This window comes from Malaya genurostris, chromosome 3 (genome assembly GCF_030247185.1).
Source record: "Malaya genurostris strain Urasoe2022 chromosome 3, Malgen_1.1, whole genome shotgun sequence".
In the NCBI taxonomy this organism is placed as follows: domain Eukaryota; kingdom Metazoa; phylum Arthropoda; class Insecta; order Diptera; family Culicidae; genus Malaya; species Malaya genurostris.
Window position 1 is genome coordinate 215,346,176 of NC_080572.1, and position 12,787 is coordinate 215,358,962.

General features: G+C 38.7%; 1 protein-coding gene across 2 annotated transcripts in view; it reads right to left on the reverse strand.

Moving 5' to 3' along the window:
• The window catches only part of LOC131433717 (protein qui-1), a 271,477-nt gene that overhangs the window by 12,701 nt on the left and 245,989 nt on the right, over positions 1-12,787 (reverse strand). For both annotated transcript variants that reach the window (XM_058600273.1, XM_058600272.1), the window contains 3 exons: positions 7,634-8,708; positions 7,010-7,569; positions 6,876-6,954 (listed from right to left, as the gene is read on the reverse strand). In XM_058600273.1, the coding sequence (XP_058456256.1) occupies positions 6,876-6,954; positions 7,010-7,569; positions 7,634-8,708 (1,714 nt within the window). The remainder of the gene's footprint in view (positions 1-6,875; positions 6,955-7,009; positions 7,570-7,633; positions 8,709-12,787) is intronic.

Genomic DNA, 12,787 nt, shown 5'->3' on the forward strand with positions numbered 1-12,787 from the left:
TAGGGTTTACTTGACCGACCGTTCATACAAGAATTTGAGTCATCGATTGGCCACCAGGAGGCAGCACCCGCAACAGATAATGGTTTGGGCCGCTGTAACCGCAGATTGGCGCTCTCCAATCGTTTTCATCGAGCCTGGCGTCAAGGTAAATGCGACATATTATCGGGAAAGTATTCTGGAGGTTGCTTTGAAGCCGTGGGCAGACAAACATTTCGGTGGCAGACCATGGACGTTTCAGCAGGACTCGGCACCGTCTCACAAAGCTCGAGTGAACCAAGAATGGCTGAAAAACAACGTTCCGAACTTCATCACGTCCACACACCGGCTCTCGAATTCACCAGATGCGAATCCAATGGATTGATCTCTTTGGGCCATTTTGGAGAGCAAAGTCCGAACTAAAAGATACACCAGTCTCGAGGCGCTGAAAAAAGTTATTGTCCGCGAGTGAGCCAAAATACCTGCAAGTCACATTCGGCCAAACGAAGCAACTCCTTCGCTCTCTCAAGTCATCAAGTCAAGGCAAAAGGTGGTCATATCGAGCAAAAGTGAATTGATTCTGAATTTTGTATTATTTTTACATATTTTGTACTTTGAATTAAGTAAAAGTAATTTTCCAAACTGAATTTATGGCCTTTTCAATTGGTTACATTTCGAGTGCCGGACCCTGTAGTTACGAAGGCTTCTCGTGGCTTGGGATTTGTTATGAGAACTGCTAAGCGCTTCACAGATATATACTGTTTGAAGTCGCTCTACTGCTCACTTGTTCGCTCAACACTCGAATACTGCTCAGTGATATGGAACCCTCACTATGTTAACGGTGTTCTCAGAATTGAGTCAATCCAACGACGTTTCGTTAGTTTCGCTCTTCGCAAATTGCCCTGGAACAACCCTCATCAGCTGCCGAGCTACGAACGCCGTGGGATGCTTATCGGGCTCGATACTTTGCAAGTGCGTCGTGACTTGTTCAATGTTCGTTTCAGAGCACTCCGCAACAACAACCTCCTCAGACTGTCTCAACTAACTACGGAATCAACGGTGCCGTCATTGGATTGCAACGAACCTTCAACGGTGTTTCTACGGGGTTCGATTTTCATTTTTCCCGCTGCCGAATAAGAGAAAATTTTTTAAATATTCTTAGAAACAATCATTAGGACTTAAATTTGTCTGTTGATTAAATAAATAAATGAATACGACACTGTAATGAAATTTTCATTCTTTCTTTCATTATTCGATCATTACATCCAACAGCAACACGTAAAAAACTGACTCGCGCTCTAGTTCTTGACTGCCGTAACCGAATTTTATATGTGTGATACTCGCGACGTTCATATATTACTACCATGCATATATGAACAACAAACCAGTAAGTTCTTGCTTTGTATCTCTAGGTTGTACCCGAAGTATGATCGTGTATGTATTATGCATAGGTTTAAACTTGATGGGGACGCATGGTCGACTGTTATTTATTTTTTACAAAAAATCAAATATTGTGGTCGTCTACATTTTTTAAAAATATGAATACATACCACTTTAGCATGTCCAAAAATTTTTTATTTATCACTAAAAAACTCGGGGTGGTGCAACAATTGGAAGAGGGAAAAAATATGTTTCAAAATGTTCAAGTATATTTTAATGGAAGAAATACATCTTCAAAAATTTTAAAAAAAATTACAAGCCTTCCCCTTAATGCCTGAAACATATCTGATTTTTTCAAATTGTTGTATAACAATATGAATTCTTTTTGGGGGCAGATTTCACATGCTTATCCTGCTATAGCGTTTGAGTAAAGTATACCCAGGCCATGAGTTTTCTCGCATTAAATCATACATTAGAGTAAGCGTTGAGTTCTCAAACATATAACTTCTTGCAGTTCAGCACGTTTTCATCTTCGGAATATTCTTCTCGAATTTAAGAATTCTTGCACATTGTTTTTATTACTATTTCTAAAATATTTCAATTTGTTAAGCTCAACATAAGGGTATCAAAATCCTCCTATTTTAATTAAAGAAGATTTTCTTTATTTTGAGTGCTGAGAACTCAAATTTTGGGATAAATGCACATAAATATCTTTTTTTATTTCGAGCGAAAAATATTCAAATTTCGACATCTTCGTCGCTTAATTCAAAAATGAGTAGATAGGTGATAACTCAAGTTTAGACAATGTACACTTTTCGTCAAATTGAGTTGTGTGTCACTTAATTTTGAGTCATGTTCAATGAGGGTGTAGGCCACAACTCGCGGTGCATAAGTGTACAAGTGGCAAGATAAGCCGTTTATGATTGGTTTGCTAATTTTCTCACGGAAATTCAGTATGGCGCCCGGGATCGATGCATGTAAACATTGGAACAAAATATGGTTAGAAATTTTATCACCGAGTTATTATGTGCTGTTTTCGGGTATGCAGTTGAAATTTAAAAGTTATCAAGCTTTTTCATTACGATAAATGTCAAATAAAACTTAGTGCTCGGTAATTGCAAAAAAAACCTTGGTATTATATTCCTTTTGTTGAATTCGACCTTTTGTTTCACATCTCATTCGACATAGTCGAAAATTGCTTAGGGTCGAGACGACAGTGAGAAAGACAATATAGTGTAGTGAACAATAAGGTGTACGAAATGGGCAAATACGATTTAACAAAGCCTGAAACTTGTATTGATTTCAAGCTCTGCAAAGTAAGACCAGCAGCAAATGAAATTGAAATCTTACTTAAAGAACGAATGCATCTAGACGTTAATGATGTAAGTAAGATTCAATTCAGCAAGGCTTCTAACTCTGTGTACATTATGTTCAAACGTGAAAGAGATGCAATTGCATTCGCTTCATTTAACAACGAGGTGCACAGTGTTGATCATGACAATGTTAAATATAAAATCCCTGTGTACATGGTGGACAATGCCATAGAAGTACGCGTGCATGACCTTCCCTCGCAGACCAGCGGTAAGTTCGTTCGGGAAAATATGTCACAGTACGGTGAAGTTCTTTTCATCGAAAGGGAAGTATAGCGGATTTTTTTCCCCGGTATCCAGAATGGCGTGCGAGTAGTACGTATGTAACTACGTAAGACAATTCCATCTTACATCATTTGTGGTCAAAGTGGAATACATTCGTGTAAAACGCTGATTACCTATGAAAATCATCTGATTACATGTCAGTTTTGTGAACAACCTGCACACTACGGCAAACCTTGCACTGAAACTGCGAAAAGGACATCTTCAACCAAAGACAAGGACAACCGTTCAACAACGGAAACTAGTGAGCGCAGTACTCCTGTTTCACCATCAAGTCAACCAGCAACTGCAATTAATGTACAACAAGGCACGTCTACAGCAACTAACAAAGAGCCCAAGACAGCGAATTACAAGGAAAACGAAGAGAAAATGGAAACCACCAACAATACCACCGATGCGACAATGGATGACGAGACGATCCACGAACAAAGTGCCCCTCAATCCCAGCACGATAGAAATGGAAGCTCCCCTACCCCTAGGAAAAGCTTGTACGCATATTGACCTGAATGAATTTTTTGTATATTTTTTTATATTTCGTAGGCTTTGCAGCGTACAGAATCATTGCATGGCTGAGTGCTACAATCCTACTAACGCTAAGAATCCTTCCAGATCGAGGCTCGAACATACGACAACTGGCTTTCAAGACCATTGCCCTATGCATTGAACCACTAACTCGATAATTGTAACTAGATACGGATGGTCCTGCAACGACATATGCATGCAAGTATATTGCCTACATCTTCCAATTTTTCGAAAAATTGCCGCACTCACACATAGAAAAATTGTTTGTTGTACACCGAAACCTACATTTACGAACCAAACGGGGGTTCGTAAATGGAGGTAGTTCGTAAAAAAAGTTTACGTTATTTGGAATTTACTTCGTAAAAAAAGTTTTGTGTAATGAATGTGGGAACCCCCAATCACATGGCCATTTTCGGAACGGATGTGATAAGAGGGTGCAAGAAAATGATGTTTGGGGTCGTTTCAAAATCCAAGATGGCGACTTCCGGTTTGTCGATATTCCCTAAAAACCCTTACAATGTGGGCATTTTCGGAACGGAATTGATGAGTAGTAGACGGAAAACGATGTTTGAAGTGGTTCGGAAATCCAAGATGGCGTCTTCCGGTTTGACGATATTCCTTCAAAACCTTTATAATGTGGGTGTTTTCGGAATAGGATTGATGAGTAGATGACGGAAAACGATGTTTGAAGTGGCTCGGAAATCCAAGATGGCGACTTCCGGTTTATCGATATTGCTTAAAAACCCTTACAATATGGGTATTTTCGGAACGGGATTGATTAGTAGTTGACGGAAAACAATGTTTGAAGTGGTTTGGAAATCCAAGATGGCGACTTCCGGTTTATCAATATTCCTAAAAACCCTTACAATGTGGGTATTTTCGAACCGGAATTGATGAGTACGGAAAACGATGTTTGAGGTGGTTTGTAACTCCAAGATGGCGACTTCCGGTTTGTCGATATTCCTTAAAAACCCTTATAATGTGAGTATTTTCGGAACGGGATTGATGAGTAGATGACGGAAAACGATGTTAGAAGTGGTTAGTTACGGTTTCATATTTCGACATTCTAAAAATTAATTTTGAGTCGAAAAAGGTTCCTTTATCAGGAAGAAGAGATTGCCATACTGAAGAAGTGTACATTGTTTCATCCGATTCGGAGAAAGTCGATCCAGCCAGTTTATCTGCTATTTATTTCTGAAATTGCTCATAAATGTTAGAAATTCAGTGTAATGTGGTTGTCTAACTGACTCTTACCACTTGAGCCAAATAATATCCCTTTTTCTCAATGGCTTACAAAATGTTAAATCATATTCCTACGGGCCAGTTGACATGAGATTTTGACAAGTTTAAAAACAAATGTATCGTGATGAGAGTAACAGTACATTTTTCGACTTTATCACGGACACTAAAACAACTGAAATTATAAGTGTAACCACTGAAAAAAAATGGAGAACACGGTCATTGATTTGAAACCAAATTTTAATGTTCATGGTCGCTTCCAAATATTAGATTGAGACTTCCAGTTGTTCAATAAAATATTGAAAGCATACAATATAACTATAACAATATAAAATTATTATAGCTGTTCAGACGTCTACTTTTATGATCATTTCGAGAATATAGTACAATATTCAAACAATATTGATTAGCAGGAAACACCTTTGTCAGAAGCATAACTTTTTTTAAACGATATATAATCATATCGTAATGATCGTCAAAGAATACCGATACAACTGAATTCACCATTTTGATTTTGAAGCGCTTTCAAACACATATTCCCGGTATATACTCATCAAATCCGTCCCGAAAATACCCATATTGTAAATGTTTTTAAGCAATACCAAAGAACCATAAGATGCCATCTTGGATTTCCGAACCACTTCAAACATCGTTTTCCGTCATCTACTCATCAATTCCGGTCCGAAAATATCTACATTGTAAAGGTTTTTAAGGAATATCGTCAAACCGGACGACGCCATCTTGGATTTCCGAACCACTTCAAACTTCGTTTTCCGTCATCTACTCATCAATCCCATTCCGAAAATACCCATATTGTAGTAAGTTCCATGGAGCCGGAAATTGTTTTCATTGGATGCAAAACCCTCTTTTTACGAAGCTGGTTCGTAAAAAAAGATTACGTTATTTGGGATTTGGTTCGTAAAAAGAGTTACGTAAAAAGAGGTAACGTAAAAAAAGTGTTCGTAAACGGATGTTTGGGTGTATACATTCATTATAAGTGGCTGCTACTGTCGTGTTCGTAATGCAGACGTTTGACAAGGGTTACCACTTTTACAACGGTCACTGAATTATTACTGAACCAGTTTCGACAAAACATATTTTGTTTGACATAGAGTTCAAAACCAAGTATCTTCAAGTTACGTGGGCCTCCGATGACACTCTGTTTAAGCCTGTCACGGCTATTGATTTAGTGACTGTAAGTTTTGAATATTAATTCGAATCCTTTGTCTGAAAAACAAAATGGCGTGACTCGAGTTTGAAAAATCGCACCAAAAAGCCCAAGCGAACTATGGTCCTTACATTCTAGTTGAAATACTGAAGCGTTGTTGGAAAAATTCAACTGTCTTAATAGTCGTGTACTCGAAATCTAAAGCCAATGTGAAATCATACAACAAATCGTCCCTAAAATCACATCGCTTCGCAGAACTCTGTTTTCATCCTTATTCCCTAATAAATTACATAGATTGAAGAATTATGAGAATTCGATGTATCACCGTCTACAGGTTAAGTTAAATGTGTTCAGCTTTTGAGATGTACTGCGACATTCTGCTTCTAGTTATCCATTACTATAAGCAGACAAATGTTCATAAACACATTTTTCTGCAGTATTAAACAAGAGATTCTTCATTTTCACACGTTACTACGCGGCCTACTGCATTAAACATGATCGATGCTTTCGTCTCAAGCGAGTTTCGCCGTCAAATGCTATATTTTCGATTGACTTAGAATGCCGGCGGCGAAAGTAAGCTCTACTTTCGCACTCTGGGTTTAGCGGTACTGGTTTCCGGCGCCCGTTACAATACAGATTACCAAAGCTGCTACAGTGACCGAAGAACGACTGCAGATCGGCCTCCGTGGAGGAAAGCTTCAGCTTTCGTCCATTTTCAGCCCCGAGATCATCGCCGTCATGCGGAACTGCCGGGGCCGGAACGGAAGATTGCTTCTTTAGCTGTAAGACCTCCCTAAGCAGATCGGGCTGATGTTGATGATGTTGGTTTGCATTGCGGTGATGGGTGAAGGACGAGTGGAAAAAACTAGAATAGTTCCATGCATCTACTGGAAGCGAGACAGGACCCATTGAGAGTAGTGAACTTTTCTTAGACGTACCTGCGCGTTCTTCTTGGAATTCATCCTCATCTGACGAGTCGATACGGTCCTCTACTAGGGACGATTGGCGGGATAGTGACTGAAAAATGATATGTAATATGCGTGTTCGATAGGATAATTTTAATCACACTTACCTGGTTCAATCGTCGCCTTGGAGGTGAACGCTTGTTCCACAAGGCCTCCAACTGGTCAAAGTGCTGAGATGATGCCAGAGCGGCTTGTTCTGGGCCTCGGTTTTGTTGCGATTCAAGAGTTTTCGATTCGGCTAGTTTCGAAATCTCTTCCATACTGGCTGACACTGAGAAACGCCGTTTCAGTCTTTCGTCCACTTGAGCCATCATTACTGAGGAAGTCAGATGAGCATATTTTTTCTGCCAGGTGTAGGTATCCAGTGAGACTTCCTTTTTAAGCAGTCGTCTAGCGGGCCGTTTTGGTCCCGCTGGACGCAAATCTTCAACGTCCCTGGCGGGTGCTGAGTAGGTGGGAAGCTTTATGTATGAGGCAGGGGAGTTGTGTAGGCAGATTATCGGAAGACAAGAGTTGTCCACCAGTTGTACCACTATTCTGGAACACTCGAGACTAATATCGAACCGCGTAAACTGGACATGCAGTTGAAGCGATGTAAGTGCAAGACCACGTTTCGTTTCCCAAACAATCAAAGTTTTGTCGTCGCTTCCGGAAACTGCTGTAGATCCTGTTGTGTGTGTAAACACGGTTTAAAAACATACACACCAAAAAGAAAAACCATGAACACTTACCATCCGCCGAAACCTTAACACAGGTCACAGGAGCCAAGTGCCCCGCCAATGTGTGGATTTCCTCGCCAGTATGAATGTCCCATATAATAAGATTCGAGTCTTTCGAGCCGGATATTACCTGACTCTTGTGGGTCACGGAGACGGCCACACAAGTAACGGCATCCGTATGTCCTACTAAAACTTGTGCTAATTTCCCTCCGGATGCTTGCCATACTTTCAAGGACATATCTTTCGAGCCCGATATCAGATACAACGAGTCAGCCGTTATTATGAAGCACGTGATTTCGCTTGAATGGGAAACTGTGAATTTCTCATCTTCCCTCGTGAGCGACCATATTCGTAAACTTGTATCACCATTCGTACAAACAGCGAACTTCATGTTGTTGGTTACAGCCAAACACTTGAATGGTCCTTGGACGCTCTGCAGAATCGTTCCGCAATCGGCCATCCATACAAATAGACAACTTTCTCGATCAGCAGATATTATACGCCGTGAATCCATCATGAAAATAATGGACGTTATGAATGTGTTGTGACCCTTGAAAGTCACAGCGATCGTACCCAGCGCTAAGCTCCAAACATTAACAGTCTTGTCCTCTGAACCAGAAGCAATAAACTCGCAGTTTGGTGCAAAATTCACACACGTCACTGTACCGCTATGTCCTTCCAGAATCGACGTCAATTCTGGTGTGTTCAGTTGCCATATTTGAATACATCGGCTAGACGCAACAGCCGCCATGGTAGAATCCCGAGAAATATCAAAGCAAATCACCGGACTTGACGTCGCGGCTAGAGCAGCTCGACTTTTGGACAACTTTTTCATCATCTTCTTTTTCTTAGGATAGTAATTGGCAATGGAATCTTCGTTGCGGAATGAGTAGAAGGTGATCTTGTTTCCACCAGCGGTAACGAGATAATCGTCCTTTTCCATTACGTACACGGCCGTCACTGAACCTGGATTGGGAGGCAGAGACCGAATGATTCTGCCGGAATGCATGTCGAAGATATGAGCACGGGTATCGTCGCATCCTACGATCGCTCGCTGGCTGTCCATGGCAATGCAGAGGGCACGCACCTGTCAAAAAAGTATTCATTAAATAACATTGATAATGATAATTTATTAGTTTATCTATTAATAATTAACAATTGTGACTTTATGAGCAAACGGATGTGTTTTCGAATTAGAATTTTCGTGTCAAGTTTTTTTGATGTTGAACACATCTTTATTTTCTGTATAGGGGTACAAATCAGAAAATCAAGGAAATGTACACGTAGAAATGTGGTCAGGTTTTAAACACTTACAGCTCAGTCTATTTTATATCAATTATTAATATTATTTCATCATTTGATTGGAAATATTTCTAAGTTTCGATTTTAATGTATCAAGCCACGTATTTTCAATTATATATGATTGAAATTTCGATTAGTAGCGAGCAGTGTCCTAACACATGGATCAATAAGTCCCGAGACTAACAATGGAAACAACATTTTTTTTTATTCATCAACATTATCACCTTTTAGGGTGATACAATGATTCCAACGTTTTTCCAATTTTTAAATACCATGTTTATAAAAAAAATTATCTTTCGCTTCAAAATAAGCTTCAGTTTCAGCGATGACCTCCTCATTTGAGCCAAATCTTTTTCCCTGGAGCATTTTTTTAAGATCAGCAAAGAGCCAGTAGTCACGGGGGGCTAAGTCTGGCGAGTATGGGGGTGGGGAAGCAGATCAAAGCCCAATTCGTTCAATTTCGCCATTGTTTTCATTGACTTGTGGCAGGGTGCATTGTCTTGGTGAAAAAGGATTTTTTTTTCTCTGCATGTGCGGTCGGTTTTTTGCGATTTCCTTCTTCAAACGCACCAGTAAGTCAATATAATAATCACTGTCGATCGATTTACCTTTTTCGAGGTAATCAATGAAAATCACGCCATGCGTATCCCAAAAAACTGACGCCATGACTTTACTCCAACCTCGATAACTCAGCTGTTTCTGGTCGGATCGACTTAAAATTTTGACCCGTTTCAAGCAAAGGTTAGTACTCTAGAAAGTCGTGGTTACTGGTTTCCTACAAGCGCCATCTCTGCTTTAATCTCGGGACTTATTGATCCATGTGTTATTTTGTCGGCTAAAAATTTCCGGCATACCGGATTTCCCTGCCATAGACGACGGTTTTGAAAGAGTAAGCGATATATCCAAGGGAAAGCATCGCTCTGATTGGTCAATCGATGCAAAAGCGAAGCTGTTTGAAGCACGTGAATCTATAAATAGGAGCGAAATTAAAGCGAACGTTTCAGTCCTACGCGTAGCATGCTAGAGGTAGGTTGTTGCTAGACAACAAGACATAACGTGCCATAAAACGATTCGAAGTTTTAATTTGTATGCTTTGATCTTGTGTCATGCAAGCTCGGATGAAATTCCATGTTATGTCATTTCGCCTGAGAAATTGAAAACTACCCCAGGATAAATTTTGAATTCTAATTTATATAAGATGAACTCGATTGATAATGAGAAAAAGTTTATCACAGAATGGTAGAGAAATCACAGCTATAAAAAACTGCTTGCATACAATACTCTAACGTCTAAATGATGAAAAAAATCATCATTTTTGCGAATTTATTACAGAACTATCGTTCAACAAAATAAATCCTAATCTTTTGTATAATAAGAAGCATCATTCGAACAACATTTTGTCATTTTTTTTGTGGAAAAATATTGAGAAATAAGTCGGTGAAGAGGTACTTTTGAGAACGCTTCTTAAAAATCATGATTTGCGGTGTCCACTGTATCTCAACGCAGACTGATAAGAAGTCAACAAATCAAAGCAGCATAGATAGAGTAGATGTTTTTCTAGACCACAACGTTTCTGTTTGATTTTTTTTTAAATTTTTTGCGACGAACTGAGCAAATGTCCGCGCGCGCGTGTGTGTGTGTGTCTGTATGTGTGTTGTCAACTAAGAGGTCGAGATCTCAGAGATGGCTGGACCGATTTTGATCAAACTAGTCGCAAATGAAAGGTCTCCCCGTCACCCAGAACGCTATTGAATGGTTTTGAGATCGGATGTTTACTTTTTGAGTTATACGAAGTTTTATGTCAAAATTTTCAGTTTTTCAACAGTATCTGTCACAATTGACCTTGAAAACAGAATATGTTTTCAGACTTAGATTTCGCACGGTAATACCTATCCAACAAGCAATAGATTGTTAAAATCCGTTCATTTTGAACGGAGATATCGAAATTTTTGTATAAGCGACTTTTTTTCCCTATTCCTGCAGTAGAAGTTTTGAGTGCTGTCTGGCAAAGAAATGCTTGGGAGCAACATAAAACACGATTTTTAATACTGTTACATACATTTGTTTCTAAGTACCCAAAAGACTGGGTACAGCATGATATTTTGCCTCGGACCGATTTTAGCACGGTTCGTTTTTGGCAACATAATTGTTCGAATATGCCATATGTAAACCAGATGATGGCAGAATTTTCGAGTTGAAAGCAATTCCATAATTATATTGATTTAAACTACTTACAGCAATAAATGCTGGAAGATCATAACAGCCATATACCATTCGAATCAGTTCGTCGAGATCAGTAAATGCGTGTGACAAGTAATTTCACTCAATTTTTTCGGAGATGACTCAACCGTTTTCTACAAACTCAGATTCATATGAAAAGTCGTATACTCCCAAACAAGGTTCTTGAATTATGTTTGGTTCCGACCTCTGGTTCCGGAACTACAGGATGATATGTGAAACGAAATTAAAACTGTTTAACTCATTTTTCTCGTAGATGGCTGAACCAATCTAAGATTCAAATGAAAAGTTTTAAGATTCTAAAAAACATCTTGTTTTTCAGTCAGATCCAACTTCCGGTTTCGGAGATGTCTATTTCACATAAATTAATCAGGTTTATCGGGTTAGCAGATTTGGATAGTCGATAACCAAATATACTTATTTTATTTTTGGTTGTATTCAGTTTTCGTTTCGGAAAGCACCCAAAAATTTAATTCGCACTACGATTCCTCAAAGATGTATTCATTGATTTTCAAACTTTTTGAAACAAATGTAAACTATACAGCTACTCAGGTGAGTTTGTCTGGCTACACCGAATTTCGAATTTCGGTTCCAGTATCGAATCGTTTCTCAAAGCTCAATCGTTTTCTCAAAAAAAGCCAAATCGAATTTCAAAAACAATAGTTCAAATTAAAATAAATCCTATTTTATAAAAATTCTTACTACCGATTCTGGAATTGTAGGATGATGATTTTTTTTAAATTCCAAGCGATATAGAAGCTGACAATCCCGAAAAGCTTTAAAGTTGGACTCAAAAATATTGCAATTTATTCGCCATATGACCATTCGAATCGGTTCGGGTAATGCTGGTTCCTGAATACCGGCTCTGGAAGTACCGATTGTTACACTTTTAGATTTAAATTCGATCCGATTTGCAGTTTCGACATTACAGAGTAATGAGAGATTAAAATCTCAAAATGCCACTTAAAACGACGGACATTAGAATAATGTTATGAAAACTGAAATACCGAAGAATATTCATGAAAAAACACATGCGGATTGATAAAAAAAGGTATCATCTCACTGCTAGGTGGATTAAGCACGTTATATTTAGGAAGTGTGTGCAAAGTTTGAAGCAAATCGGTGCAGTAGTTTTTGAATGACGATGGACACGGACTTTCAAAACCTGTTTTCGATAAAAACGTGTTTAAAGTTTTTTGTCTATAAAATCAATGGAAACAATTTATTGCTCAAAGGAGCCCGTAGGGTCGAACATTTTCAAACAATCCATTTTTTTCTTTTATAATTTGTTATAAAGAATCATTTCAAGAATGTTTTGTCAAGTTTTCAAGTCAATCGAAGCAGAAATCTTGGACCTGTGTGCCGAGCTCTTATTTCTTCTCAGTATAAGATAAACAAAGATAAAGGCCCATAACTTGCTGAGTTTTGTTCCGATAGGCTTGAAAATTTCACAGAACATTCTTGAATTGTTCTATTATCAGAAAATAGAAAGGAAATAATAAATGATTTTTCAAAAGTGCTAGACTCTACCCGCCCCTTAATAGCCAAGTTGAACTGAACTATTCTCTCAAGTCATGTTTATGTGCGTAAATTCGGAAATTTGCATTATATCAAGCCGCATAACTT